The sequence below is a fragment of the Amblyomma americanum genome, chromosome 7, assembly GCF_052857255.1.
Source record: "Amblyomma americanum isolate KBUSLIRL-KWMA chromosome 7, ASM5285725v1, whole genome shotgun sequence".
Lineage (NCBI taxonomy): Eukaryota > Metazoa > Arthropoda > Arachnida > Ixodida > Ixodidae > Amblyomma > Amblyomma americanum.
The window spans coordinates 129,027,973-129,055,950 of NC_135503.1; the positions used below are offsets into that span (position 1 = coordinate 129,027,973).

At 49.1% G+C, this 27,978-nt stretch overlaps 2 protein-coding genes across 2 annotated transcripts in view; both read left to right on the forward strand.

The window, feature by feature from the left end:
* Positions 1-27,978, forward strand: part of LOC144098049 (RNA transcription, translation and transport factor protein) — a gene marked incomplete at its 5' end in the record, with an annotated part of 363,795 nt that overhangs the window by 72,251 nt on the left and 263,566 nt on the right. The gene's annotated exons all lie outside the window — the stretch shown is intronic.
* LOC144097452 (uncharacterized) lies at positions 19,164-27,963 on the forward strand. The gene is made up of 2 exons (XM_077630175.1): positions 19,164-19,390; positions 27,527-27,963. Exons 1-2 carry the CDS (start codon positions 19,234-19,236, stop codon positions 27,781-27,783), a joined length of 414 nt encoding a protein of 137 aa, XP_077486301.1. The 5' UTR covers positions 19,164-19,233; the 3' UTR covers positions 27,784-27,963.

A 27,978-nucleotide genomic window follows, 5' to 3' on the forward strand; every position in this document is an offset into this window, starting at 1 on the left:
TCAGGCGGCGACGTCGACGTTATCTTATTTAGTAACGTTCGACAGCGTAGCATCTGCGTGCTCGTGGCCTCCTTGCCATGGACAAGCCTAAATGGCGTCATATTGGTGGTCTCCTGCACTCAGGTGTTGCAGGAAAAGACGACGTAAGGCAGGATAACGTCCCAGATCTTGTGTTCAGCATCGACATACATGGCGAGCATATCGGCGATGATGGTTTTGTTCAGGCGCTTGGTCAGTGCGTTGGTCAGCGGATGGTATGCAGTTGTCCACCGGTGGCTGGTTTCGCTTTAACGCAGGATGCCTTGCGCCAGTTCCGCCGTGAATGCTGTTCATCTGTCCGTGATGAGCACAACTGCGGCGCCGTGTCGCGTAAGAATGCACTCCACAAAATATTTAGCAAATTCTGCTTCTGGCACCTTCGGTAGGGCTTTTGCCTCGACGAAGCGGGTCACATAGTCGGTCGCTATGGCGATCTATTTATTTCCAGACGTTTACTTCGGGGAAGGGCCAGGTAGGTCTATGCCGTACTGTGAATGGCCTTGAGGTGGGTTCAAAAGGGTTCAGAAATCCCGCTGTTCGCGTGGGAGGTGCCTTCCGTCGCTGACAACCTCGGCAGGTTTTCACATAATGTGCCACATCGGCGGACAGTCGGGGCTTGTAATACTTGTCTTGAATTCGGCGGAGGGTGCGAGAAAACCCGAGATATCCAGCTGTCGGCTCGTCGCGTGGCCCCTGAAGAACTTCTTTGCGCTGACGTGCAGATATACAAGGAGGTTCTCCAAAGTTCTTCACGGGGACATCATCTCTGCACACAGAAGACAGTCCTAGCTTGAACGAGGGGGCGGCTGAAAAAACCGTGCCTTCCAAGTACTCGTTCAGGCGTTTCAGGTTGGAGTCCGAGCGTTACTGCTGTGCAAAAGAGCTGGAGCTGATGGGTCCCAGGAAGGTGCCCTGGCAAACGTAGAACGATATTTTTCTTGTGTACCGAATACATCGCTTGGGCGAAAATGACGCTAGCGACAAACATCACCAAGAATTAGGTGATCATTGATGCAAAGATGCATCTAATGGTTTAGTGCAGGCGCAGAAGGCTAGCTTCAGTGAAGCCAGCTGCGGATGATTCTTGTCCATGCTGACTGCATTGGTCTATCAACGCTCTGCCTTTCACGGACACTTTTTGATGAAATGAGGAGCGCACGACTTTTTCATTGGAGCGGAGGCTATCTGTTGTTCCCAAGCCGCCGCGGTGGTTCACTGATTATGGCACTCGGCTGCTTACCCGAAACCGCGTATCTCGGTCCAAGGTCACACTGTTATGTGTGATTAGCGAGGTGTGCAAAAGTGTTCTAGATGTCTCCTTGCCGGCTACATCTCACGGGATTGGACCATCCCCCGCTGCTTGAAGTGCGGCGTATTCGGGCACGCCCCCGAAGGGTGTGAAGAGCCGTGTCGAAGATGCGCCGGAGGCCGCGCCACGGTCGACTGTGTACGACCACGATCTTTCGCGGCAGCGGCTGCTTCTGAAGTGCAGGTAGCATACACCCCTGCAATTAATGCCCGAGCTAACACCACTGGGAACGATTCAGCTTCCGACTCCGACAGCACACAAGACCTCACCGAGCCGCTAGTCGGCCGGATGTGGAACCCGTGCAACAGGACGCGACACCTGGACCGGCAGGCATGACATGCCTGCCAAACCAAATCACGGAAAACCAAATCACGGAAAATGGACTCGAAACATCCGCTCGGCCTCCTCGTTGGTTCACCCGCGGGTAACGATGCCATGAACTGCGACCGTCCAACAATGAAAAGGGGACACCCTGAGCCGGCAGACAGCTACAGCTCGCCTGACACCAGTAAGCCCCACAAGATTCCTAGTGCCCCGACGCAGTCTGCGCGTAATAATAATAATAATAATAATAATAATAATAATAATAATAATAATAATAATAATAATAATAATAATAATAATAATAATAATAATAATAGGCTTTTGGGGAAGGAAATGGCGCAGTATCTGTCTCATATATCGGCTCACACCTGAACCGCGCCGTGAGGGAAGGGATAGAGGAGGGAGTGAAAGAAGAAGACAAGAATTAGAGGTGCCGTAGTGGAGGGCTCCGGAATAATTTCGACCACCTGGGAATCTTTAACGTGCTCTGACATCGCACAGCACACGGGCGCCTTAGCGTTTTGCCTCCAGCAGACTGTGCACAAATCTCCTTGGAATAATGGCTTTAGTTTTGTTTTCTCTTTTTCCTCGTTTAAGATTATTCGCGCGTGCTATTCTTAAAATGGAGGCTGTCCACTTTCTCTCTCTGAATACTCACGGCTTTAGCAACCTGAATAAGCAGAGGGAGATTGGGGCTTTTCCAGAGCACGCGACGCAAATATTCTTTTCCTACAAGAATGCAATTCGATAGGATAGGATAGGATACACTTTATTGCTCTAACAAGGTCTTTCGGTCAGATGGAAGTCTTCATCTTCAAGCAGATGTCTCCCTCCGTCTTGCAGAGGCCGGTGCCCCTATTCTAGGGCGCCGCTGAGTTTGGCCGCTCGCTCGCTCGGCATGGATGACCAATCATCTTTGGAGGATCGGGTTGCCGCTGGAGAGCACACTCTCCCACTGCTCCGCACTCGGATTTTCTGAGCCACGGAGTACTTTATTTCTGTCCCATTCCCAAGCAATATGGTATACGGTGGGTGTTGCACCGCACCATGGGCAGATGTCCTTTTATTGGTTGGGAACATTTTGATAAGGATGTGTAAATTGGGGAAGGTTCCGGTTTGCAGCTTCCTCCAGTAAACTGCTTCTTGTTGATTTAATTTGTTGTGGGGAGGAGGATACTTTAGTCTCTTCTCCGTGTAATAATTTAGAATGTCGGAGTACGTCGGGATTACCCTCAAGAAGTCCTCCGGGTCTTCGTTCAAGAGTGATCGGTTAGTGTACTCGAGAGCGACTCTATCGACCCTTCGGTTGCCTTCTATCTCTGTGTGTCCCGGTATCCAGAAAATGTGTGTCTAATGTGATCTTTGGGTAGGCCTGCGCGGAGGAGGATTTGGAGCGCTTTATGACCTATTTTGCAGTTAATGTAGTTACGGCATGCCTCTTTCGAATCTGTGAGGATTATTAATGATTTATTCGCGCGATAACCCTCCGCGGCCGCTAGAGCCACAGCCATTTACTCTCTCTCGGTTACCGTGCAGTCCCGTGCCAATGCGCAAGTGATCTCCTTATAGTCTGAGCCTATTACTGTCGCGACGACTTTTTGCTCCGTTGTTCCCCGTCTCCGGGGGTACATCGCGGCGTCCGTGTAGACCGTGTTCGCCTTGACTGCCAAGTATTTTTCTACATATTTCGCTCGCAATTTCAGTTCCCCGTATGATGTTCAGTCTTTTTGTTCGTGCTTTTGTGTTGATGCATTTTATACACTAACGGATTCTTTTATGTCTGGTGTTGGAGTTGCTTTTCTCAAGCCATATTTCCGCCGTGGTGCCCACTGCACGTATGGCCTGGATGGACGCACCTTGGCCGTGGATTTTAACCTTTTAACTTTCATGGCAGGCGTGTTACAGCGCTTGTAGTGTACGCTCCGGCCCAGCGTTCTTTCTCATCTGCGTTTTTTTATTCCCTCGATTCTTTCATGCTTGATAGTTATCCAACTTTTATAGCAGGAGATTTTAACTGCGTCGACGATTCCTACAGGATGTAAGCGGTCGCAGACAAGGCAGGCCGTATACTGGTGTGCGAGCTTTAAAACAACTTATTCATAACTTCTACCTTAAATGCCCACGGGTCGATCTACATAGCAACAAGTTTGCTGCCGCATGGCAACGGGGCTTGAACATGAGCAAGCTCGATCGTTTGTACTTTCCGGACTTTCTTGCTACTTATGTCACTAGTAGTGATGCCCTGGCTTTTCCGCCAGATGTCCTGTGCATATCCGATAAATTTTCAGTATCAGTAAGGCTGCACATTCTTCAGCCCGCCCCATCACGGAATCATTGAAAAATGTATGACACCAGTGCATGACCCCGAAAGTGTGGCCACTCTACGTGAAGTCCTTGCAGTAACGTGCAGTCATTCCGCACAAATACGCAGTTGGGACGCTCTAAAAGCTAGTTGCGTGGAAGGCTGATTTAAGCTGGCAAAGATAGAAAGTTACGTTTAGCTGCAGAAATTAATTACACCATTCGAAGGGCACGCATTGTGCAGCGTGGTGCGCCCCTCACTTTTACAATGCAAGATGACGTCAATCAGCTAAAAGCGCTTTACGAACTGCTGCTCCGCCTCAGCTCCCGAACTGCTGCACAAACTTATATTAATGGTAGACCAGTTGCGGACCCAGCTGCACTTCGCAGCGTTCACTTCGGTTCCGTAGAGGGTCGTGCAACCTTCCCGTTTGTCTAACTACCAAGTGGAGAACAGTCCGAGAGCGCTGAGGACCTCAAGGCTGTCTTCAGTGAACACTTTACATGCCTCTTTACAACTGAGAGTACAGGCATAAGCGATCAAATGCAGCTGTCCGTGAATTTTGCTCAGGCATAGCCTCTATGCATGAAGAGCGCCGCGATAGCCAATTCAATCCAGTAACGTTGGAAGAGCTTCGCCTACTATTCCAGGAGATGAATGCCTCCGCTGCAGCCGGTCCTGACGGGCTACCACTCGTTTTCCTACAAAACATTTTTCACGGAGATACATGTGCATCTTTTGACAATGCTCAATGGCCTTCTTGTCGACGGTATTCGCCCTTAATCTTTTCCTGAGAGTCGTATAGTGGTCCTTCTCAAGAGTGCGAGGTGCCGTCCGACCCGAAAGCATGGAGGCCCATCTCCCTCCCTGAACTCTGATTGTACAATACTAGCCGCGATATTAGCATGTCGCGTAACGTCCGTTCTTCCTAATATAATAAGCAATGCTCAAACATGTTGTGTGCCCGGACACATAATTTTTTCTTCACTAGCTTTAACCCGCGATGTGTTCACTTTTGCTACGCGCACGCCGGTTTGGGGGCTTTCGTTTCCCCAGATCAATAAAAGACTTCGATCGCGCTGAGTGTGACCGTATTTTCACAGTTTTAGACTGCTTCGGCTTCCCTATGCGCCTGATAAATGTTTTGGGACTGTTTTACACAGATTTTGACACTCGCCTTGCAGTCAACGATCACATAACTGACCCCATCCCAGTCAGCCGTGAATACGCCAGGGCTGCCCACTGTCGTCAATTCTCTTCGTCCTTTGCATAGAACCGCTTTTGCAACGAATTCAAAGTTGCATGTCGATACGTGTCTTTCCTCCCCAGGCCTGGGTGAAGTCAAGAGTGCAAGTCTATATGCTGATGATATTCTCTTTTTTTATTAGAAACATTGACAGCTATAGAGCATTTCTGCGGCCATTTCACACCTACAGTTGCCTGTCAGGTGCACGTCTCAATCAAGCTAAAAGCCAGGTGTTACGCTTTGGATCTTTTAATGATCAATTCCCCGATGGTGTCCAATGGATAGGTGACGTAAAAGTCCTTGGTGCCACGTTCCTAGCCTCAGGTGAAGTAGTCCAAGCCACCTGGAGTGAAATAAAACGATAGGCTGATCAGCGTATCGATGTCGCCAGATCTCTTCACCTACCCTTCTCTGCACGAGCTTACCTTATCAGAACAAGCATCATAGCTTCCTTATTCTATGTCGCTAAATTATCGCGCCCTCCTCGTCGCGTCCTCCAGAGGCTGGCCACAGTGTTTGGATCTTTCTTCTTGGTCGGACACGCAGAGAGCGTTGCAAGAGTTTTTGTCCGCCTGCACACCGACATGGGTGGCTTCAGCATCCCATATCTTGAAGTTATGCGTCGTGTGTTCGCCTTAAGGGCCATATAGGGCCTTATCTCCTACACAGCGTACCGAGGGAGAGCACTCACTTCATATTTAATGGCAACATCGCGTCGCTTCTTTGAGTTACCAAATTGGAAATACCCTGCGGCTGAAAAGTCGCAAGCTTTCTATGCATATGTCGTGAGATTCTAACTTTTTCTTGAAAGCACACTTCCTGATTGTGAATTGAAAGAATTGTCCGCGAGTGAAACTTGCGAACATCTTGCGTTTCGCACCCTGAATGCAGACCAGCGCAGGAAAGTGCGCAAAAGGCGGAAACAAAGAATATTTGCCTCTGTCCCCGCAGATGTATCCAATTTTACCTGACTTCGTTAATGGGGAGCGTTACCCAAAGCTGACCGCCTTGCGGCGTGGGGCGTGGCGCCCTCCGCCTCATGTCCGCAATGCGGTCGAACTGAAACTTTGGACCTAGCCGTTTTTTAATGTCCAGTCGCGCGCAATTTCTGGCGCTTCGTAGCGTGCATGTTTCATGTTCGCATGCGGTGGCAGAGTCGCAGTCGCGATGTCTTTGTTGAATTAATAATGTGTGTGGGTGTGTATGTACTCTGGAAACGGAGGGGACTGGCTGTCTTGCGGGGGCGCCCGCAGAAAGCCATGTTCCCTTTACTGTACCCTCTTAGAACTTTGTTGCTGAAACATTTCAATGGGGAACTCGTCATGCTAGGGCGGAGGCCATCCTCCTGCGCTGGTCAACAAGGTTTATTGTTAGCAACAGATTAGTGTCCACGCCCATCCTTCCGTATTAGGAAGTTTGGCGAGTGTTTTCATTGTGCTTTCCTTGCTTTCCACTTAAGCACGCATGCGGCAGCTCTTAGCCAGCTCGAGCAAAAAAAAAAACTATGAATTGTCCACTGAGACGTCATCTTACATATATGTAATACCTGTACATTGATGGTTTGTTGAGATACCATTGGAGACCAGACCGCTAGTTTCAACGTGTTCTTTGCTCAGTAGATCTTTCGAAAAAATAAAATTTTCTTAAACATGGAGGAGCCTCCAGGGTGAGGCGCGGGCATTGCACTGCGCCCGCGTTGACCCTTGCCGCTTCCTCAATCGAGGCACATTGGGCATGCAATATTGATAGTCAGGGACTGCGTGCGCGCGTCCCCGCCTCCATAGCTAATTGCAAAGAATAGACCATTGACATAGCAGGACACACCCATATGAACGGGGTCCGATAAGGCTGTTGTGCTGTACTCTAAGTGTACCGCTAATTCAAGGCAGCTTACCCAGAGGCATGTATGGCTCACGTGTTTGGTCTTCTCCAGGGGGGATCAGATCCCCGTTTTGCCAATTAGGGGAAAACTTGCACGCACATAGAAATGCCCCTCCAATACTAGGATTAAATCAATGTCATGCCTTAATTTGGGCTCCGTGAAGTCCACTTTTCTTATTCAGTGCATTCCTGGCTTTTTCCGTGCACAAAAAATACACGTGACCCTTGTGATGTGTGGTAAGTCTGTAGAAACAATTGAACACTGAATATGATGGTATCCATCCGGATGTCGATGCAGACATAGTCATTTTCGCTGAAGCCCTAGTGCTCAGATAGCAATGAAATCTGTGGTCGAAATTAGCAAAAAAACAGTTGGAAGATTGGTGGCTCAAAAGCAGAGAGGCGACATAAGGTCACAAGTATATAACTGAAAACGTATTTAAAGGGACACTGAGGAGAAATTGAAGTTGGCTTGTATCGATAGAATAGCAGCTCCTGATCACAAAAACGCCACTCTTACTGAAAACAAAGCTCTTGTAATGTAGAAAATAGCAAGAACCAAAATACAGGTGTCGCCGCCACAGGTCAATCTCGCAAGTACAAGCGTGATGACTTCCTAGGACAAGAGGCGCCACCTTGGAGGAATTTTCCTTACTTCATGGAACCACGAATCTCTGAGGCTGGCAAAGGAAGGTTGCGCACCGCACCGCTAGCCCTCAGAAATCACGGAGTCTGCGTTTACATCACGTATCACGTCACTTCGTTCTGAGACGTCATAAGAGTTGCCGTGGCGTCATAAGAGTTCCCTGAGTTTGAATCAGAGCGGCGGGAAAAACTTTTTCATCTTCGAATCCAAATTTCTTTGAAATAAATGCATCTTTCGCGCCCGGGCAAGCGGCAACAAAGCCATGAAATGCCGAACTATCAGATTTTGCTAACAAAAAAAATGATAGAGTTCTCCTCAGTGTCCCTTTAAAGAAAATGGCGAATTTCAAGAGTAATTAAACACAGTTACATAAAAAAAGAATAAAGTCGAGCAAGGTGGCAACTGCCGCCACCCCGTTTCAAAGGGGATGGTCCTATCTTCCATTCGTTCATCCACCTGCCATTGCAGGGACGCATTGCTTAACCGCTGAGCCCTTGTTCCGGTAGTGGCAAAAGGACTCGACGCGATCTATGAATGTGGCATATATTGTGTTCAGGAGCGTAGGTGAAATTGGAATAGAATCAGAACTCGAATAAATTAGATTTACGAGTGAACTAAGCATGCTTTCGAATTTTCTCGCCTCAATTCAATTGAGCGTCTCTTCTACCCTTGACTATGAGGTGTAGCAACCGCAAAAGTACATAACCTAAGGGATTTGCTTGTGGGGCCTGTAGCATGACCCGTTATGCATCCTCAGCGAATGTAATCTCTCGAGACAGTAATGTCTTTGCATCTTTAATCATCCAAAGGCAGGGACCGCTTGATGGGCTAGAGAGTCACGCTAAATAACTCAGAAGCAAACAGCTTGGTATGCATACCTTTGACGGGGGCTGTACATTGTAAATTCCACATCTGATCTTCCGTGCCGGAGGCCACCCTTAATCGCGGGCTCATCAGAGAATCCCGAGATTCGAAAAAATGATCACCGATTTCAGTTAGGCAAGATGCTGATTAGGTCCGCCAGCACTACAGTTTTACGCGACAGCGTTGCAGGTCGTTTGGTCGAAAAGCCGTCGGTGGCGTTGTGGCTCGTTGCGCGCACCGCGCGTCGGAAATATTCGGGAGCTTCGTAAAAATCCATGCACACTCAATGAACAGAAAAACGGGGGGCCTAGGGCGGGAATCGAACAAGGGCCTTTGGCATTCGAGACGGGAAATACACCACAACGGCTAAACCTCTGAGCGTGAATGAAGACGTGTCTAGTGAGCACACGGGTTTCTTAGAAGCCTATCTTCGATATCTGTACTGTACATGAGCGATTATGACCGCGTAAATTATAAATGTCTGAATTAAGCGAGTATCATGCGTTTCCGGTGAATTTTCTCTGTGCTTGGGGTGCAGTCGTAGCGCCATCGTATGGCACCCACATACACCTTCCTCCGCCATGCATGGGGCTGGCCCGTCAGATGGCGCGTGCGTAGGTGACCTCTCTGCGTCGTAGTAGTGTCGTTCGTTTCTGAACATATGTGATAGAACCGCGGCCGTCTGCCAGTGCTAGTATGGAGCAGCGTCTGTGTTGTTTTCAGAGGCCTCCTAGAGAGACCGAGCGATTTGTCCAACGGGCAAGGCGATGGCGTTCAGTGGACTCCCAGGCAACGCTACTACACGCTGTCGCGTTCCACCCTTAAACGTGAAGCTTAAGCAACCTCCAATGATTTTTCTTCGTTTTCGCGTTCCGGCTATTCTCTATGCATTTAGAGACGCCTGGGAGTCAAGCGATGCGCCGTCATCAGTCGAGCGATGCGCCACTGCCGTCCCATGGCAGGCGCGGTCATCGTGGTGCTTATGAGAGCCAGGTTGCTCTTTCCTCTTGCGATCAATCATTGCTTGAACAGTCACCTGCCACGGTGGGCAGATTGCTCACAAACTGGTGACCGCCTAAAAGGTATACACGCACACGCGCGCGCGCACGCGCACATACTCACGCACACGCACACACCTAGGCAGGTGTCCGACAGTGCGGTGAGCAGGTAGGCGGATGGGCAGCCTGACACAAAGTGGGCTTGAGACAAACACACAAATTCTAAATGCCGGCAATGGAAGTGCTAGCGCACTAAAATCTTTCAGATGCATACACGCACCTTGCAATCCAATCGTCCGGGTAGTCCAGGTCGGTGTTGGGGTCGATGCTTTCTTGCCGTCTGACAGTGTATCTCTTATCGTCTGGCACGGTGGTAGGTCAGCCGAGCCACATCTGTTCAGTCTGGTCCAAAGTTTTTAGATAGAGGCAGTTAGATAACAGCGCCGGTGCGCCATAGCGGAGCGCACCTACGCAATCGCCTCCAAGGGGTGGCGCTGCGCTCGAGGATTGGTGCGCCGTCTGCTATTCACAACTTGAGGAGCGTCAGCACATGGTGGTTCGCGTGCGTGCAGAAATGTTTTTAAGGAATTCGCGAATTCTCCAATCCATGCGGCACTTGGCGGCGCAGGAAAGAAACGGAGAGTGGAGGTCCAATAGCAGACGCCCCTCGCCAGCCTAATGGAAACACGTTAGCATAGCGCTATAGAGCCGCAAAAACCGGAAAAAAAGCGAAATGAAACCATATGTGCACCCTTCCGCAGTTCGCGTCAGCGCAATAACACATCATTTCATAAATACGCTTCGTGCTGAGGCGATCGGCGCCGCAGGATTGGCAGTATTGAGATTCTCTGCGGATCTCGAAATAGTCACACCAGCAGTACCATTTTCGCCAGTTCTGGTGGTATGATTCCGTGTCTCCTAGTGTCCAATATCTCCTCCTAAGGTTACTAAGGTGCGAAGCTCATTCGCATCTGTTGTGCTCGTATTCGCCTTTCCTATCGCATTGTCGGCACGCATAAGGAACTGCAAAAGCTTGGATCACAGCGCACTTCAAGCTAGTGCTATTAGTGAAATCTGTCGCTAAATGCATGTAGGGAAGCAATTCATGGCAGTTGGCTTTTTCGAAGCATCTTTTCTCAATGGGTCACTGGCACCGGGCTCAATATTCCACCGCACGCGTTACTGCCAGTTGCACGATCGTTCATGAAATCGGCGCCGCTCGCCGGACTGTAAACTTATGCACTTAAAGAATGCCTTCGTATTTTTATTGCGTGCACAGCGAGGAAGCGACAAACGGCCGACACGGAAACCGTTACACGAGTGCCTTTATTTTAAATACGGCACGCCTAGGAGCCAAATCCCTACATGCAGTGGCGAGATGCACACTGGAACATGCGTTGCTCGCTCGCAAGGAGATGCCGTTGGCATGGAGGAGATCGTACTATATTTGATGTGCGTCCACATGAATCATCCACATCCCGAGCCGTTTTAGCATTCGTACTGAGCCGCACTTCCTGTTAAAACCTGCTAAGCACTAAATAATAAGCCACACAGGCTCACAAACAAATTATCCAAGAAGTCTCTCAGGAATTCCTTTGAGTAGATTTGCACATCGTCATAAAAAGGCATTGATGTTCCAGGGTCCTCATTTTAGAGACATACTGTACATAATGAAGTGCCTGCATCTGACATACTTCTCCTGATATTACTTCTTGACTACTCTAATTTTTAGTGTACTTCCCAAAGGTGGGCATTCTCACGAGAGCGAAACCTCATGAGGGCATCCTCACCCTCACCTCTTGAGGATTTCACTCGATGAGGTGAAGGTGAGGGAGGATGGGCGGATGAAAATACGTTAAGACGAGGGTGAGGGAGGAAAGACATGGTGAGGTGAGTGCGAGGGAGGGAAGACATGATGAGGTGAGAGTGAGGGAGGGCAGAATTCACTATTCGAGAGGAAGGGTGGTGGCCCAAACCGTACTGCGGGCTAACGCTTTTGCTTGTACCGCCCGTTATAAATTCCCATTTTAAGGTGCTACTTCATAGGGTGAAGATCCCGGTGAAGACGTAGTTTCTGCACTCTGGAGGTACACGAGGCGAACACGAAACGCAGGTGCAGCGCACCATCTCCGTCGTCGCGATGTACTACACCGCCGAAAAAAGCGCTCTTCTAACTCAAAAAGCCTTTTTTAAAATTTATGTAAAGTATTCGATGAAACACCCAGTATAGTGCGATAACAAGGGGCCACTGGCCGGGCCGTGCGGGTGGCAGCCGTTCCAACGGGAACCATGGTACCGCAGTCAACATTCTCATTATCAGCCCCGAGTCTGTCGTGCGATCAGATTGTAGAGTAAAACACGTAGAAATCATAGCTAGTAAGGCTGTTGAAATCCCAAGTTCTAGGCCTTCTTTGCCGGAACGAAGTTATATTTCAGCTCAGTGAGGTTTCACAGAATTGGCTGCAGCGCAAAAGAAGGCTTTTGCGAAATTCCACTTTCAAATCAAAGCCTGTTGGTGGCGTTGGTGTGGACTTTTTTTTATTCACGCTTTGAGTATTTCAGACAGTCATATCTTCTTTCTATAATCTATTTTTCTAAAACTGCGGTATAGAAAAGCGGTGCTGCAATGTGGTGGGCAAGGAAAACAACTGTAGTTTTACCATGAAAATAAAGCAGCATCTTAACCACCATGGTATGAATCATCGCTCGCTCCGCCTTGCATTGTGCGATGTGCTGAAAAAGAAAGTTGTACTCCTCTCCAAATAACATCAACATCTCTTGCTGTATTTCTGTCTCTGGGACGACCTGTGACCGCATAATCACGCGCCTGATTTTATGAGCCAAATTTCTAGCAGACATGGTAGGTAATTGACACTATGCGTTTGAGTAAGGCGTAGACGTGCAACAAAAAAAAAATCACGGGCGCTTTCCCTTGGGGTTAACCATGAATAATTGTGCGCTAGCACTGTCAGTCCTGGTTCGCATGGTTTATCTTGACTGTGCATGCTGTGGCTTGGCCTGGACATGCCTACTTTGGTCGATATGTCATATTGCCGCGAATCCTTGCAGTGTTTGTTTGTTCATTCTTCAAAGCTGCCGCCACGCCACTTTATCGGTTGTTTGCGATGCAAGACGCGACCAGATTTATCTCTGTTTATCGCATCCAGGCAGAGAAGATTCTACGTTGTTCTAGAATGTTCTAGTAAATTTGCACGCTTTATCTCGAAAGTTTGCTACCAGCTTTAAACTGAGCACGGCAGAGAGCGGCAATCATTCTGTTCGACGACCGCCGAGCACGTTTATTGCTACGCCGCCGCCAAGTGATTCAGTTCATTGTGGGCGCAAGTCAGCTGAAATAAAGAGTATTATTTAGACACCGTTTTCGCAGCCTTTCTGCTCTCCGGACTACAATGAACACTTTGTGATATCTGGTGGAGGCGCTGGGTTGCCTTCCATGTTCCGGACGCCCCCTTCAAGTCGTGACACCAGCCTTCTGAGCTCCGCACCGCAGGGCAAGCCAGCAGTCAACCGAGCCAGCAGACGTCTTCAGGGAGAGAAGCCTGAGTTAGGCACCCTGCCGGACCGCACCAAACAACGAAAAGATGCTGCTGCGAGTACCACAACCTCACCAAAGATGTCGGCACCGATCATACTGCAACAGCAGCGGGTGCCGCACACTTTCAGTGAATCCCTAGGCGAAGACCCCGAAGAATGGTTGGACCAATTTGAGCGCGTGGCATCGTTCAACAAGTGGGATGATGCGGCAAAAATTGGACACGTATTTTTTCTCACTGGAGGACTCAGCACGTGCCTGGTACGAAAACCACGAGTCGTCCCTAACAACATGGAAACTTTTCAAGAAGAAACGTTTGAAGGTTTTTACCAGTGTCGTGAGGAAAGAAAGAGCCGAACGGCTCCTCGCGTCCAGAATCAAGCTTCCGAACGAGCCCGTCCGTGGTTACGTTGAAGAGATGAAGCGCCTCTTTGCTTTTAATTCCCGACGTAAAAGAACAACTCTTTGCCAGCCTCGTCCGCCAGCCGCCAAAAACAGTCGACGAATTCATGCAAGAAGCTTGCACGACTGACAAGACCCTCGACGTCCAGGTTCGGCAGTACAACCACCCCTCCTGTGTCTGTGCAATCCGTCCGGACACGACGACCACCACCAGCGACAACTTGCGAGAAGTGATCCGCGAAATTGTCCGCAAAGAGCTACGCCGATTACTGCCATCCTCCCCAAAGCCACAAGCAGCGACTCTCATGGAGGAGGTACGGGAAGAAGTGCAGCAGGCAGTTGGCTGCCCGGCGGCCACAGAACCCCCGGCCATGACCTACGCCGCTGCAGTACGCACTCCTCAGCCCCAGCTACAACCCCTACGCCCTCTCCGACATGAACAACTTGTTCCCGAACACCGCCTTCCCGCCACTGCCCGCCCGGCCTATTAGCGAGGCTCAAGCCCGAAGAAATGCGACACCTGAAGGATTTCCGACAACCGGCCGTTGTGCTTCCATTGCGGTGAGGCCGGACATATTCTTCGTAACTGCCTGTACCGACGTATCGGTCTTCGAGGATTTGCCGTTCACGCCCCACGACCACAGTTCGGCCAACGTCCACAGGAAATCGACGAGTACCCGTGTCGAGAGTAGTACACGCCAAACCACCTTTCGCGCTCGCCATCGCCGTAAACCTCGCGCTTCGCGTCGCCACCCCGCAGCTACGCAGGCGCGGTACGAGGAAGGTCGCCCAGCCCCCGTAGCGGAAACTTAAGACAGCAACATCTGGAGGTGAGGCTGCTCACGAGCGAAACGCCGAAGATCCTCTACCGACCACGCCCCATGAAGACACTGCACCCGCTGCGCCGCATGAGGACGCTACACTCGCTGCGCCGACACCGCACAAAATGACAGTTCCGACAACGACGTGAACTGCCTTCAAAACGACACCGCCACCCAGAAAAGCTTCCACGACACGCCCCACCCGCAATTTGCATAGCCGACAAAGCCGTGACCCGACGCTTAGGACGAAGTGCAACGCAAGAGCCAGGACGTCCAACTTAGAAGTAGTTACCAACGGCCGGAAATTTACCGCTCGAGTCGACACAGGAGCCGATTACTCAGTAATAGGGTGTAACTTTGGGCTTGTTGGCGCATCGCTCTGCACTGTCCTGCCTTCATCTCTTCCGGCCTTCACTGTCATGCCTTCGTCTTTGCACTGGCCTATCTTCATGCGCCATGTCTTTTTCAAAAGCTATTACTTAGTGATGAATGGAATATTCGCTGCGCAGCTGAGGAAAGTCACGACTGCTTGGGACGGCCCGCAAATTCGCACTGCAGGGGACCGCTTCATTACACCATCAGGACGATGCACAGTGCGAGTGACTGCCAAAGTACATACCTATCCTGCGACCTTCGTTGTGCTACGGCAATGTTCTTGCCAACTAATCTTGGGCACGGATTTCCTTAATGAGCATCAGGCGATCATCGACCTACGATTGAAGCTGATCACGCTTTGGACGGACGAGGCCATCTCTTCGATGAGAACTCTTGAAAATCACGTTGCCCTGAGTGTCCTGGAGTCAGAAGTGAGCGTCCCACCCCGTTCAAACGTTATCCGTTTCAAACGTTACCCGTTCAAACGTTAAAATGGCGCCACTAAAGCCATTAACGCTGAAGCCATCATCGAGGGGAACATGCTGTTGCTTCTAGATTGAGGAATCAGCATCGCAAGAGGCATCGCACATTTCCGAAATGGCCAGGCCGAAGTACTGGTGACCAACTTCCGCGAAGAGTACCGGCACATTAACAAAGGAGTGGCGAGTGCTTTCTTCGACGAAATATCCGAAGTACGGGACTCTTTCGCCCTCTCCGACCTATGCGCAGAAGATTCGACTCGCCAAGAAAACTCTCCCACTTTCGATATTATAACTGACCAGCACGCCAGCCTCTCCTCAAATCCCCTGGTGTGTGTCGCCGCGAAAACGACAAGCCATCCAGGACCAAGTGGAAGAAATGCATCGCGACGACGTTATCCAGCTTTCTAACAGCCCATGAGCGGCACCGGTTGTTGTAGCGAGAAACAAAGACGACGCCCTTCGATTCTGCGTTGATTACCGCCGCCTGGGTAACATAACAACGAAGGACGCCTACCCCCTCCCCCGCATCGATGACACACTGGACCGGCTCTGCAACGCCAAGTATTTCTCATCTATGGACCTCAATAGCGGCTACTGGCCAATTGAGGTCGTTGAAAGAGATCAAGACCGCATTCATCACTCCGGATGGCCTCTTTGAGTTCAAGGTGATGCCATTTGGTCTGTGTTCGGCACAAGCGACGTTTCAGCGAGTAATGGATACAGTGCTGGCGGGCCTGAAGTGGCAAATTTGTCAGGTATATTTAGATGACGTTGTTTTCTTCGCCTCGAACATTGAAGAGCACCTCAAAAAACTTCGGACAGTACTAGACGCCATGAATGGATGGATGGATGGATGGATGGATGGATGGATGGATGGATGGACGGACGGACGGACGGACGGACGGACGGACGGACGGACGGACGGACGGACGGATGGATGGATGGATGGATGGATGGATGGATGGATGGATGGATGGATGGATGGATGGATGGATGGATGGATGGATGGATGGATGGATGGATGGATGGATGGATGGATGGATGGATGGAGAGGTGCCACAGTCGAGGGCTGCGGAGTAATTTTGACCAAGTGGGGATCTTTTGCCTGCAATAACATCTTAACTGTCTCACTTATTTAACACCTTAAACGCTCTGTGAGGGAACAGAAGAAGGTGGCAGTGAAAGAAGACAGAAAGTGAGCTGCCAGAGTCGAAGTCTGTGGAGTAATTTCGACCAAGGGGGGATCTTTCGCGCGCAATAAAATCGTACAGCACAAGGGCGCCTTTTGTGTCTCGCCTCCATCGAAGCGCGACCGCCGCAATCGCGTTCAAACCTGAATGATTGGGCTCAGTGGCCGAGCGCCCTTCTCGCATGTGCTACAACTGGAAGTAGAACACACAGTCCGCCGCTGTGGCTCAGTGTTTAGGGCATTTGGCTATTGAGTCGGAGTACCGGGGATGAACCCGACTGCGGCGACCGCGTTTTGATGGAGGCAAAACGCAAAGGGCGCCTGTGTGCTGTGCGATGTCTCTGCACATTAAAACCCCAGGTGGGCGAAATTAAGAGCCCTCCTCCACAGCACCTCTTTCTTCCTCACACCCACCTTCCTCCCTTCCCTCACGGCGCGGTTGCGGTGTCTACCAAGAAGTGAGATAGCTACAGCGTCCTTATTTTCCTCAAAACCATTTGGTAGAATACAGGGATGGGCTGGGAAAGATAGAAGTTTGAAGATGGGCAGATATCGTGGCATGTTGGAGGCGGCTTCGGGAACTCGATCCAGTTCCGCAGGAAAAGTGAAGTGTGAAGGTATGTGAAAAGTCGGCTCAAAGATGCACCTGCGCGGGCAGAGTGCACGTGGTGCTTTGCGGAGGCCCAGCCTGTGGCAGGTACTGCATGTAAGTTGGTGCAGTCTAATTGACAGCGATTCCTGTTGACGGTAGATCCCCCGTGCACCTATGACTGTAACAGGAATGCGGGCTAGAAAACAGTGCAGGAGGTCACTAGGTCTTCACCGAAGCAAATCAACAAAGTGCATATGTGGCGACTCCAATGATATAAAAATATGTGCGTGCACTTTCCTGGATCACGTTTAAAGTAAAGCCGCCTGGGACGATTTCGAGCTTTTGAAAAACTTTCGTTGAAATATCGGTAAAACTGTATTCAGAAGGTTCATCTGAAAAATATGCACCTATAGACATTTTCTGCGCATACCGTTCGTAGTTGGAAAGTAAACATAACGTTTAAAAAGCCTTCACAGGATTCCCCTAGGCTTGGCTCAGCATTGAAGTTTCAGTTTTAAAGTAGGCAGGCAAAAGGAATCGATTAACAACAATATAAGATGAAAATAATTCTCTTATATCACGATTTTAGTGTCGTGCCACTAAGTACATTACAGAGAAGCATAAGGTGCTCTCTCGTACCAAACCTCTGTGACGGGTTTGTCTAAAGTGGACCCCTGGTTGTTTTCTTTTAAGTCAATTAGTGACGCTCTCACAATGTCGTTAAAAGTCCTAACTTTTGGAGGTGTAAGAAGCAGATCGGTTCTCACCTTCCAAAAAATTTGGGCACTGGCGATGCCAAAGCATCCAAATGGCGTGGCACTGGCGCTGACCTCTCGTGCTATAAGAATATGGCACTTCCGGAGCGTAAAGCGGGCTGCTATTGAATTGACGCCCCGGTCATACGAAACCAGAAAAAATTTCACCCTACGGTCACTGACTCGGCAAATGAGCTTATTTTGTATAACTATAACAACAGGGCGATAATTGTTGTTTGAAGCCGGGTCCTCTTCGTCCGCGTGGAACAACGTTAGACCACTCGGCCACAACGCGGCTTTTGATTTCTCTCATACTATTTATTACATGTGCTTATGTGTAGCAAGGGCTATGTACAGATACTACTGATTAATCAGCTAGTTAGCATTTCCTTTGCGCTAGCTTCAACGAAAAGGCAAGTAGACGCAATAAAACAAAGTAGCAACGGAGGACAACGAATGGTTTATGGGGGTTTAATGTCCCAAGCAACTCAGGCTATGAGGGACGCCGTAGTGAAGTCCTCCGGATATTTTGACCACCTGGCGTACTTTATTGCGCACTGACATCGCACAGGACACGGGCCTCTAGTACACCGGACAACATATGAATAATGGCAATCAATCCTGAGGAATATCAATTTTGTCATAGATGCCAGTAAGCTCGAGCATCATTTGACTAAAATATGTTTTCATGGAAACGATCGATTCAGCACTATGGCCCAGTTTGCGAGTTTTCTAGAGACTATGTAGTGTAAATAAGAAAATATTATAATAGGGTTTGTGATTAAGCTGGCCACTGCGCGGTTTATTGGTTCTGCACTGGGAAATCAATCGATTGCTGGAAGTGCGCTGACGGTGTTGTGAACATCTTCGTTTCTGACTCTTCTTTCATTGTCGCACAAAAAATGGCTTCGACCAATGTAATTATCAAGCCATTGCAATGGTGCGATTGGAGCTATATATTCTTGAGGGACCCTGCTTTTGTATATCCTAGAACGACAATTAATTTTGGTCCTTTTCGTAGACTTTCATTGCTTGAATTCTATTAGGCAAAAAATATTTGGTGATGCATCGAGGCGGATTTACCTTTGACGAGTGTGCAAGGTCATCTGGAGACAAACATAGCGTCAAAAAACTCAATTCTTTTTCTGTACGATCAACTAATGCTTGCATATATATCAGTTTTCTTGTTGGCCGGATTATCGCGCTAAGCTTGGCGGCGGTAGCTTGGAGCTATGCCGAATATCTGCTAATGTTCAAAAGATCAGGAAACTATGCTTGGCTCGGGCGGCTTCACTTTGCTTATGTGCTCAGCCCTCCACACCTCTTGTCAAAGACGAAGAGAGAATATATCCGCGAGGAGAAGGAAGATTTTTGGAAGCAGACCGGCTTTGTTGCATCTCGTTTGCCACGGGCACTGAAACGCCGACGAGGCAGCTGTACCTTTCGAGCTCGACCATGTTCGACGCTGCTCATCACGGCTCTGGCGTCTCGGATCCAGCAGCGGTATCAAGAGAAGATAGGAGCGAGTTGCTTGCGGCGCCCGATCCGAAGAAGGAGTTGGGTAGACCCGAAGGCAGCATGAGCGATGATTTACATCCCGGCCTGCGCCACGGTAAGTCCACAGGCTCTTTCTGCAGTACGGCCAAGTAATAATAATACGGCATCGTGTCGTGGTAAATTTATTACGCGTTCTTAGAGCACTCACACTGGCAACAAAAAGAGCGCATGGTGGTTGACCGTTCGCTCAAAACATCTTCACCTTGTGGCATTTTCGGCGCGATGTTAGCATAATGCGCTACCCTGCCTGCTAGTTTGTCCTGCTTCAGACAGAAAGCAATTCAACATCCGGAAATGAAGGTGTTGCCGTAACAATTAAGAAAAACGGAATTTGTTAAACGCTATGTAGCGCAGTATCTGCCTCATATATCGTTGGACACCTGAACCGCGCAGTAAGGGAAGGGATAAAGGAGGAAGTGAAGGAAGAAAAGAAGAGGTGCCGTAGTGGAGGGCTCCGGAATAATTTCCACCACCTGGGGATCTTTAACGTGCACTGACATCGCACAGGACACGGGTGCCTTAGCGTTTCGCCTCAATTTCCTTCCCCAAAAACCAATTATTATCTATTATTGTTAAACGCTATGTCAAATTTGGTCACAAACAAAGGCAACCGACTTGATATCCGAAAGGAGCGGAAAAAAACAAATCTGTGGTCCCGGCGACCAAAAGATGCACTACTGACGAAGATATTGTAGAAAAAGAAACACATGACCACGTTTTTGGGATGCCTTTACTGGGTTAGGCTTGGGAGAGATGAGCCGTTGGGTATGATTCTGTTCCTTGTATGGCACAATACTTCATGAATGAAAGATAAAGCAGAGGTTTTCTTTTTCTAGTCGGGAAGATTGCAGGCACTACCTCTCCAGAATTTTTTGCGAAGTTTTTCCTCCCCCTTGGAAGTTCCAAGGCCGTTCTTGAAAACTATATTTTTCGTCTAATATGCTACTCTGAGTTGCATTATTTTTTAAGGCGTCGTCCGTTCTTGGCTCATGAGTGGCGCGGACGAAAGTTGTAGACGAAAGCTGCAGACGGAAGTTATCCGCATGAACTGCAAATCGTAAGTTGTACGGTAAATAAAATAAAATGCAAAAGTTGATTAAGCAACAGTTCATAAACATATATGCAATGAAAAAAATGAAAAGTAAAAAGCAAGAACAGTGAAAAATAACGAGGCTACAAAATGACAAAAGAGAAGTAAAAACAAAAATAGGAATACAACAGTAAAAAGAAAAACAAAAACTGAAGTAAAATAAAGGAACAAAAATATAGAAAGTAATGAAAATGCAGGGACAAATAGAGGAAAGGGAAAGGTTTTCGCATTTCCGCTCTTAAGCAGACTCAAGTGCAATCTTGTAATTTCTTGCTTTCCTTGGATTTTAATACCACCAAAGCTCCACTCTTCCTTTTGCAGATTTCTATTGCATGACCTATTTGTCGGCCTTCTGCATCAAGCCCCAGGACTTCAGAAATTTCGACCGATGGTTATAGTTCCATTCTGTCAGAATAGGTTGAATCATTTTCGGCTACCTTCTAACCCACAGACGCTGCCTTCTGCTGTCCATGCTTCTTCATACAGGTTCCTCTCATCTCAGGATTCAACGCAAAACGCACTGCCCTATGTATGCTCGTGCAACATTCCCTTTCTTATTTCTCACTACGTAAATGCTCTACTTCGTTCTTAGATGCCGTAAAGCCTTTTCTCGGCCGTATTTTATATTGTGCTGCTCTGTTTTCGAATAAGGCCTAGCGCATAACTCGCTACCATTCAATTTGTGCGCTTTGATTGGCACTCAGTTAATTAAAATGAAAAACCCTTCAAAGGTGATGTAATAATAACGCATATAGAACTGCAGCGTTTCATGCAGTCAGTTCAGGTTTCTGACCAAGCTCATACATTTGCGTATCGCTTCATTCATCCTGGAGGTAAATGTTTTAAGGCTCACGGAAAATAAGCAGGCTTTACTTATCACTCAAACCTACTTTATTTTTAGAGTCAGGGTAGTATGTGAAGTCAACATCTCTTTTTGGGGCAGTTGCTTCGTACGTGAAAGAAATGTGAACAACGCATAAGTGACGCGGATTAAAGAGCCGCCCAGAGAGGACGGGTGCTCACTACTAACTCTTTATTGTGAATGTACCGATAACATATAAGCCTACAATGTCAGATCACGTTACAACCAGGGAGCCAATGAAGGCATGTTAAAGGAAACTGATCATGGGGAGGACAGCGTTGAAAACGAAAGCCAGGAACCAAAACCGTGCGCTTCAACACCGGCTAAACCGAGGCTATAATTGAATTTCAAAAGTGCATGTGGTAGTTCGGGCTGCACGGCGTAAATAAGTTAGCAGAAAACCAGACGAGAGACAGAAGAAACGACACAAGACATTTACCTGTGCTAGCCAATGTCTTATGTTACTTTTCTTTTGTCCTCCGCTCTGTATCGCACTGATTTCATATAATTGGTGGTCTGAAATCACGATCGCCACTTCAAATCGAGAACTGCATGTGCTTTGGTCAGGGTGCGTTGTTCTCTCTTTTTTATTAGTGTTTTTATAGCCTTAGGTATCAAATTATCCTTAGGTATTAGGTATTTCAGGAAGCGGTCGCGATTTGTCTCGTTTTGCTGTCGTTCGCACGTGTTGCAGCGCACGGGTTGCGGCTCTTCGGTTTCAGATTCAACACTGGCAGCACATCGTGGGCTTGCTTTAAGATGCCTTCATTCGCTCTGTAATCGTCACGTGGGCCGGTAATGTAGCTTATAATTTGCCGTGTTCCGTGAAAATAAACATTTGGTGGACAGCGCCCGTCCTGTCTTGAGTGCTGTTTTGACCGCCTCTGTATTGAACTGGTCCCGTATGTTTGAAGTGTCTGAGAGTTTCTTCGACAGATTCTTACAGAAGATGACAAAGTTCAAAGCAGCACTGGATAACATAGCGCATGGTGCAAGGTGCGAGGAAGGGGACAGTCGCCACTACTCTGGCGTCTGCTCTTGCTCCGCATCCCATGTTTCGCATTCATACCAGGTGGTCCACCGAAGCCCGCCACTGATTTTTAAAAATAGGGTTTCTGAAATAGAGAAGCTTTCTGGGGCGTAGTATAGACCAGAGCACGAAATAAATTGGAGTGCCACCATCTGTTGAAAGCGGAATTCCGGGCTGCCATGCAAGGCGACGCGACACAGGGCACACACGGGAGTAGCGCCTAAACCGCGCTATGTAAACGCTGTACGACGCCGTAATTGAAGGGATACTTTGCGTGATCGAGTTTATTATTGTGGGACTTTCAGCTAGACTGTTATGTCCACTGGCGATGGGTTTTGCTGGCCCCTCGTCCACAACCGGGGGAAAATGCCTCCGTTGAGTGCAAGAACTTCACATGCGATTTCCTGAAACCGCGTGGTGTTACAAGTCCGCGAAACGATGAGGCGTCCCTCATAGCCTGCGTCATTTTGGCACGTTAAACCCAATAAAACCAACCCAAACGACGAAGCAGGGTTCAATACGCAGCGAGCATTGAACGTAGTAAAACACAGCGCAGTGACGACGGACACGTACGAAGAAAGAAGACGGACAAGCGCTTGTCCGTCTTCTTTCTTTGTACGTGTCGGTCGTCGCTGCGCTGTTTTTTACCACGTCCATGATGCAGCAACTCGCTAAGTTGTCGGTTCTTCTGTAGCGAGCATTGCTAAAAGCTGTTCATGCCTGCACTTTTCGCGGTAATGCGGGAATACGTGTACAGATGAGTCTGATACGGTTTTGTCAAGCCATTATCTCGAATCTTCCGAGGCTGGCAATTGTTGCGAGCTACGAATTACGAACGTGCGTAGCCGCAATATTGCGAAATCCAGGGTATATGATAATTTGGGGAAAGCCGGCGAATCGTCACCCGCTTAAAGGGCCCCAGAAAGGGGCTCTCAATAAAGTACCGATATGTCTGGGATGTTAAAGGACGCCGCTTCATAATTATCCTCCAGCAAGAATTTTTTGTAATGCATTTTGTGGAGGCTGAGTTATATGCATACAAAATTTGAACTTCCGCGACTTCGCACCTTTCCTTCCCTCCCATGCCAGAACGGCGTTGGCGGCGCTCCTCATCCGGCGACGCGCACTCGGCCCCTCCCCTACCTCCGCCGGCTGCGGCGCGCGCGGAGTTACCGCAACCGTGGTAGCGCGTGACGTCTGAAAGAATTTGGCGCTGTGAACCAATGATAACCCCCGGCTGCTGACGTCACATGCACGACGTGACGTCGTATGCCAGGTTTTCGCGCAAAAGCCCGGCACCGTGCGTCGCCGCGAGGTGCGAAAGCGGGAATCTTTAAAAATGTATTGTAAATTTCCGGCTCGCTTTTGAAGCCTCGTACGCGGCATGGACGCTCGGTGGCCTTTACTCTACATAGTGCTAGCATTTTAATGTCAACCTCAAATACCCCTTGCTTTGGCCCTTTAATAGCACTTGAGCCCTCGAACAAGAAATGCGAGCTGATTCGAGCTAGCAAATCGGGCTCATGGAGGATCGCCCCACTGGACGAAATTCATTGGATTCTATCGGCCATACCGCGAGCGACCACGCTATTTCAGCGCGAACACACAAGTCGCTGCCGCTAAGGTGTAAACACAGGCAATCAACGCTGTAGCTTCGGGCTCCACGCTTACCGCTGCAGCGAACGCAACATCCGCAGGGAGGAGAGCAGCACACCGACTCGTAGCAAAGCAAGAAAACATGCTTCTAACTCTACTAAGGAGACGTTTATTCACCGCCTCCCCAACGCTCCAAGCATACCAGCATGTTCCTATAACATGTCATTGAACGCTATACGTATTGCGATGGCCACGAAGTTATGTCGACTGTTTCAAACAAAAGTACTTACTTACTCGTGCTTTTGTAGTTGCCTCGTCTATGCAGCACCCCATACTTGATACAGGTCGGCATTTTTAACGCCTGATGAAAAACGATGCAGGCTGAACTCTCCGCAGTGGCAGAGCTCTCGACACAGGTCACGCACATCGCACCCCACAACCCAGCTGCTTCTTTTCCTGTGGCTGTCAATGCATGCGTAGACAACGTAGTGGTTCCTGGAAGACTTCTTGTACTTCCAGGAGGATGACACGGGCATGTCTAAGCACGCTGATAGGTTACAAAGCTTGCCTGTCGTGCACGGCCCAAAGGCACTTCGTAGCGTTTTGGAAGCCCGGCGGAAAATGGCGCCTGTTGTCTGTGCTTGATAGTCCGCGAGAACCGGTCCCGGTGCGAGAGCATTGTATTCTGGTCTATATAGACCAGAATTCATTGCCATTTTCTGGCGCTGCCATTTTCCGCCGACTGGCACGCCGCGGTGCGGGCATCCCTTTGGGGACTACAGGACTGCGGCAGCTCCGCGGCCGCGTCTCCATATATAGCCGCGATTTACTGGCCTTGCCGAACACACTTCCACAGCCCGGTTGCGTTGCGGGAAGTCTCTGTATTATTCACGACGTTTTGTTTGACATTCAAGGTCATTGTGGGGGCACAGAGCGAGCGCTCCTGCTCTCGGTACCCTCTTGGCGCTCCATCGCAGAGAAAGCTTTTTTGTCAATATCAAGCATTAGGTGTATAGCTAACATGAAGCATGGCTAGCATCCTTCCTGCCGGCCATAAAGCACCCTCCACAAATAGGGCTTTTTGTTGCCTGCGTGGGGGCGCGCCGTTACATCAGCAAATTCTCATTGTGCGCTCAATTGAGTCCCAAGGCTAACAGTACACAAATTTTGCCATGGTTTATCCTGTTTAGCACATAAAACGTGTCTTAGCTTAGTTTATAAAAGTATGAATAAATATTAGAACAGAAGCCAGCTTTCACGAATTATGCGCCACGAAGTCGCATTTATCTTATTCGGAAGCTCTGGGCGCGTGTGACAGCGTAGCGTAGCTGTTTCACCAAGTGTCATGAATGTAACAAAATCGTGTATCTTTTGCTGTGATTCAGGCAGATACCAACAGCGAAAAGATACTGCAGTAAGCCCTTTACCCCATCGATTGCTCCGAGATACGTGCGGAAAAAGCAACTTAAGTGAAATTTGTAGCGGTCGTGCTCAGATTCCCGCACACGAAATGTGTTTAATGGGAACAGTATAACAAGACCAGTGCAAGTATGCCGAAGAAGTACGATCAAAAACAAGCGCTTCGCCTGGACAACCTTCAGTCTGCTGCTGGCCGATCCGGTTACCGCTTGCATATCACTACAGCTACGAGTCAAATCAATAGAAATTTACCTTCTGAAGCATAAAATTTTCATACATGTCGGCGCACGTAAAAGACGGCAACAAAAGACATTGCAGCGCGCAAATCTGCTGATAAGTACCAGTTTCCAGTCCGTACCCTACCTGGTCGACTACCCTCGGATGTCACCTTGACGAGTGCGCATCAGATGACGACTGTACGCGTTGGAACAGGAAAAATATGAGTAGCCATGCACAGCACACACCCGCATACGCCAGGTGATGGAGCGCATCAACGACGGAAGTGAAGAACACAAACGCGCGTTCTACGAGCGGCGACGGCGCGGCCCCGGTCCACCAGGCCGCGCCAGCCGACAGATCTTGACTGGTGTCGAGAGTATACGAGCGCGCCCGCTGCCTGCGTGCGTGGGTAAAAGAATCTGGTAGGGGAACCTGCGCTTCCAAGGTGGCATTGCAATTATTCCATTCGATGACTCAAAACTGTTTTGTCGGCCGCTTGGGCCGCTGCAAACGCGAGAACACATGCTGCGTTTGGCTGACAGCATTCATTGCCCAGCTTCTCTCGGCGTAGCCCAGATAGCTGACGCACTGCACGTGCGCCTTCGACAGAGCGCGGAGGCTCACGCCAATAAGCGCCTGAAGGTGGCGCGGAAAAGTACTAAGAGTACTACCCAAAACTGCTTGCTCTTCTCGCTACGCAGTGTGTTACGGCGCTGCAAATGGCACCGCAAACTTCAGCGCAAGTTCCCCATAGCAGTGTTGGCGGATGTCAAAGCAGCGAATCGTGTTAACATAATTCTAACAGGCTGCTTTTCAACTATTATCCATATGCGCCTCATTGCAATTGGAGATCTGTAGCCAGCGGTTCGCAACAGCCATATGAGTTTTTCAAATTTCGAATGCGCTCTTACCCTCGCCGCTGTGGCTTAACTAGTTCAAGCCATTTGTCACTCCATTCGAAAACTGCGCGCCTGCGGGTGGGAATATAGCGACGTGCATCAACTTGCGACACTCTGTGATATCGGCACCACGTGATATCCTCTGCGCCGCCAGCGCTGGAGCAGCGAAGTGGCGAGAAGCGGAGAGCATAACCGCAGGTTCGGGGCTGAACTTCTGAATTTTACGTTCGTTATTGAGTACCGCGATTTTGCTGACGTTGCTGCGCGCCTTACCACCAGCGCGCGGTTCCTGAATGGCGCCAGAAATGGCTCAAATTGAGCGACAGCAACGAGGGTAATAGCGTTTTCGAAATCTTGAAAATGGATATATGGCTATTACTAACGGCTGGCTACAAATCTTCAGTTTTCAATTTTTGACATCAACAGTTAAAAAGTCAAGTGATATTATTTAACTATTTACTTTATTAGTTAACATTAATCATGTTTTTTACATCCACCAATAGTGGTATTACTATGCCTCAAAGCTCTTCTCTTTACCTGAAAACACCAATTTAATAATTAGTGGCGGGCTTCCCGGAAACACTTGGTAATGTGCGCATGCACAATGCCAAGTTCTTTTTTTGAACGACATAGAAGAAGGCGGCGTCGACGGCGCCGCTGCAGAGCTCCAGGTTCGCGATCAAAATCGCAAGCACCTGGTTCGTTCGGATCCAAATGTGCAGACCAAAATATGCGAACTGGGACACATGTGCTTATGCAGGTCAACTGTTGCTGAGTTGACAGTTTTTTACTGCACCATCAGCTGACACCTCTATTACGCCAAAACCGAGGTCGATATCACCTCCGCAAATTATGCTGTTCACCTTTAGAAAGATTGATTACGAATTAAGCTCTGTTCAACTAAATACAGCGGCTTGTAGCAGCCGACGAAGAATGACGACTATGAATTTTGTCCTTCGCGGTGAGACTTTGCCGTTCACTTGTCCGTTTCTGGATTAATCACGTTATTCGACTGAGAGTTAAAAGCTCGGAAAGCATCATGTCGCTCAAGGCAGCTGCCTTCACCACTTCTGCAGGCGGTGCACCTGTAAGGCTGGAACAGAGACTGTCGCTGGGCTCGGGCGATGTCCTGGGCTCGCACGGCGAAGAGGTCAACGAGATGGGCACCAGAAAGGCTATGGTCAGCATAGCGGCCATCATAGCGGCGGTGACCGCAGTCTGCATCCTCGTTATACTCGTCACTCGCATCACTGCCAACTACTCACGCCGGGCCATCCGTGCTCAGCCACCGCCCCTCAACACGACCCCTGTATGGCTACGGCTGGCTCACTGAGCTATGTCAGAAGAAGCTCGTTGTGCCCGCCCACAGTGGACAAATTATGTATACGCACGTGTTTGATCTTATATTAAATTTACGTGACTGGTAAGCCTATGCATATGCTGCAAGGCCCGTGCTACCACTTGCGACCATGAGTGGTAACTTGCGCCATTTTGTGGCGCTAGTTCCATTAGCCTAACTTCCATGCTT

Coding starts and splice junctions, on each gene's coding strand:
- LOC144097452 (XM_077630175.1), top strand. CDS start 19,234: ATGTTCGACGCTGCTCATCACGGCTCTGGCGTCTCGGATCCAGCAGCG. Junction 19,391..27,526: donor ACATCCCGGCCTGCGCCACG/GTAAGTCCACAG, acceptor CCACTTCTGCAG/GCGGTGCACCTGTAAGGCTG.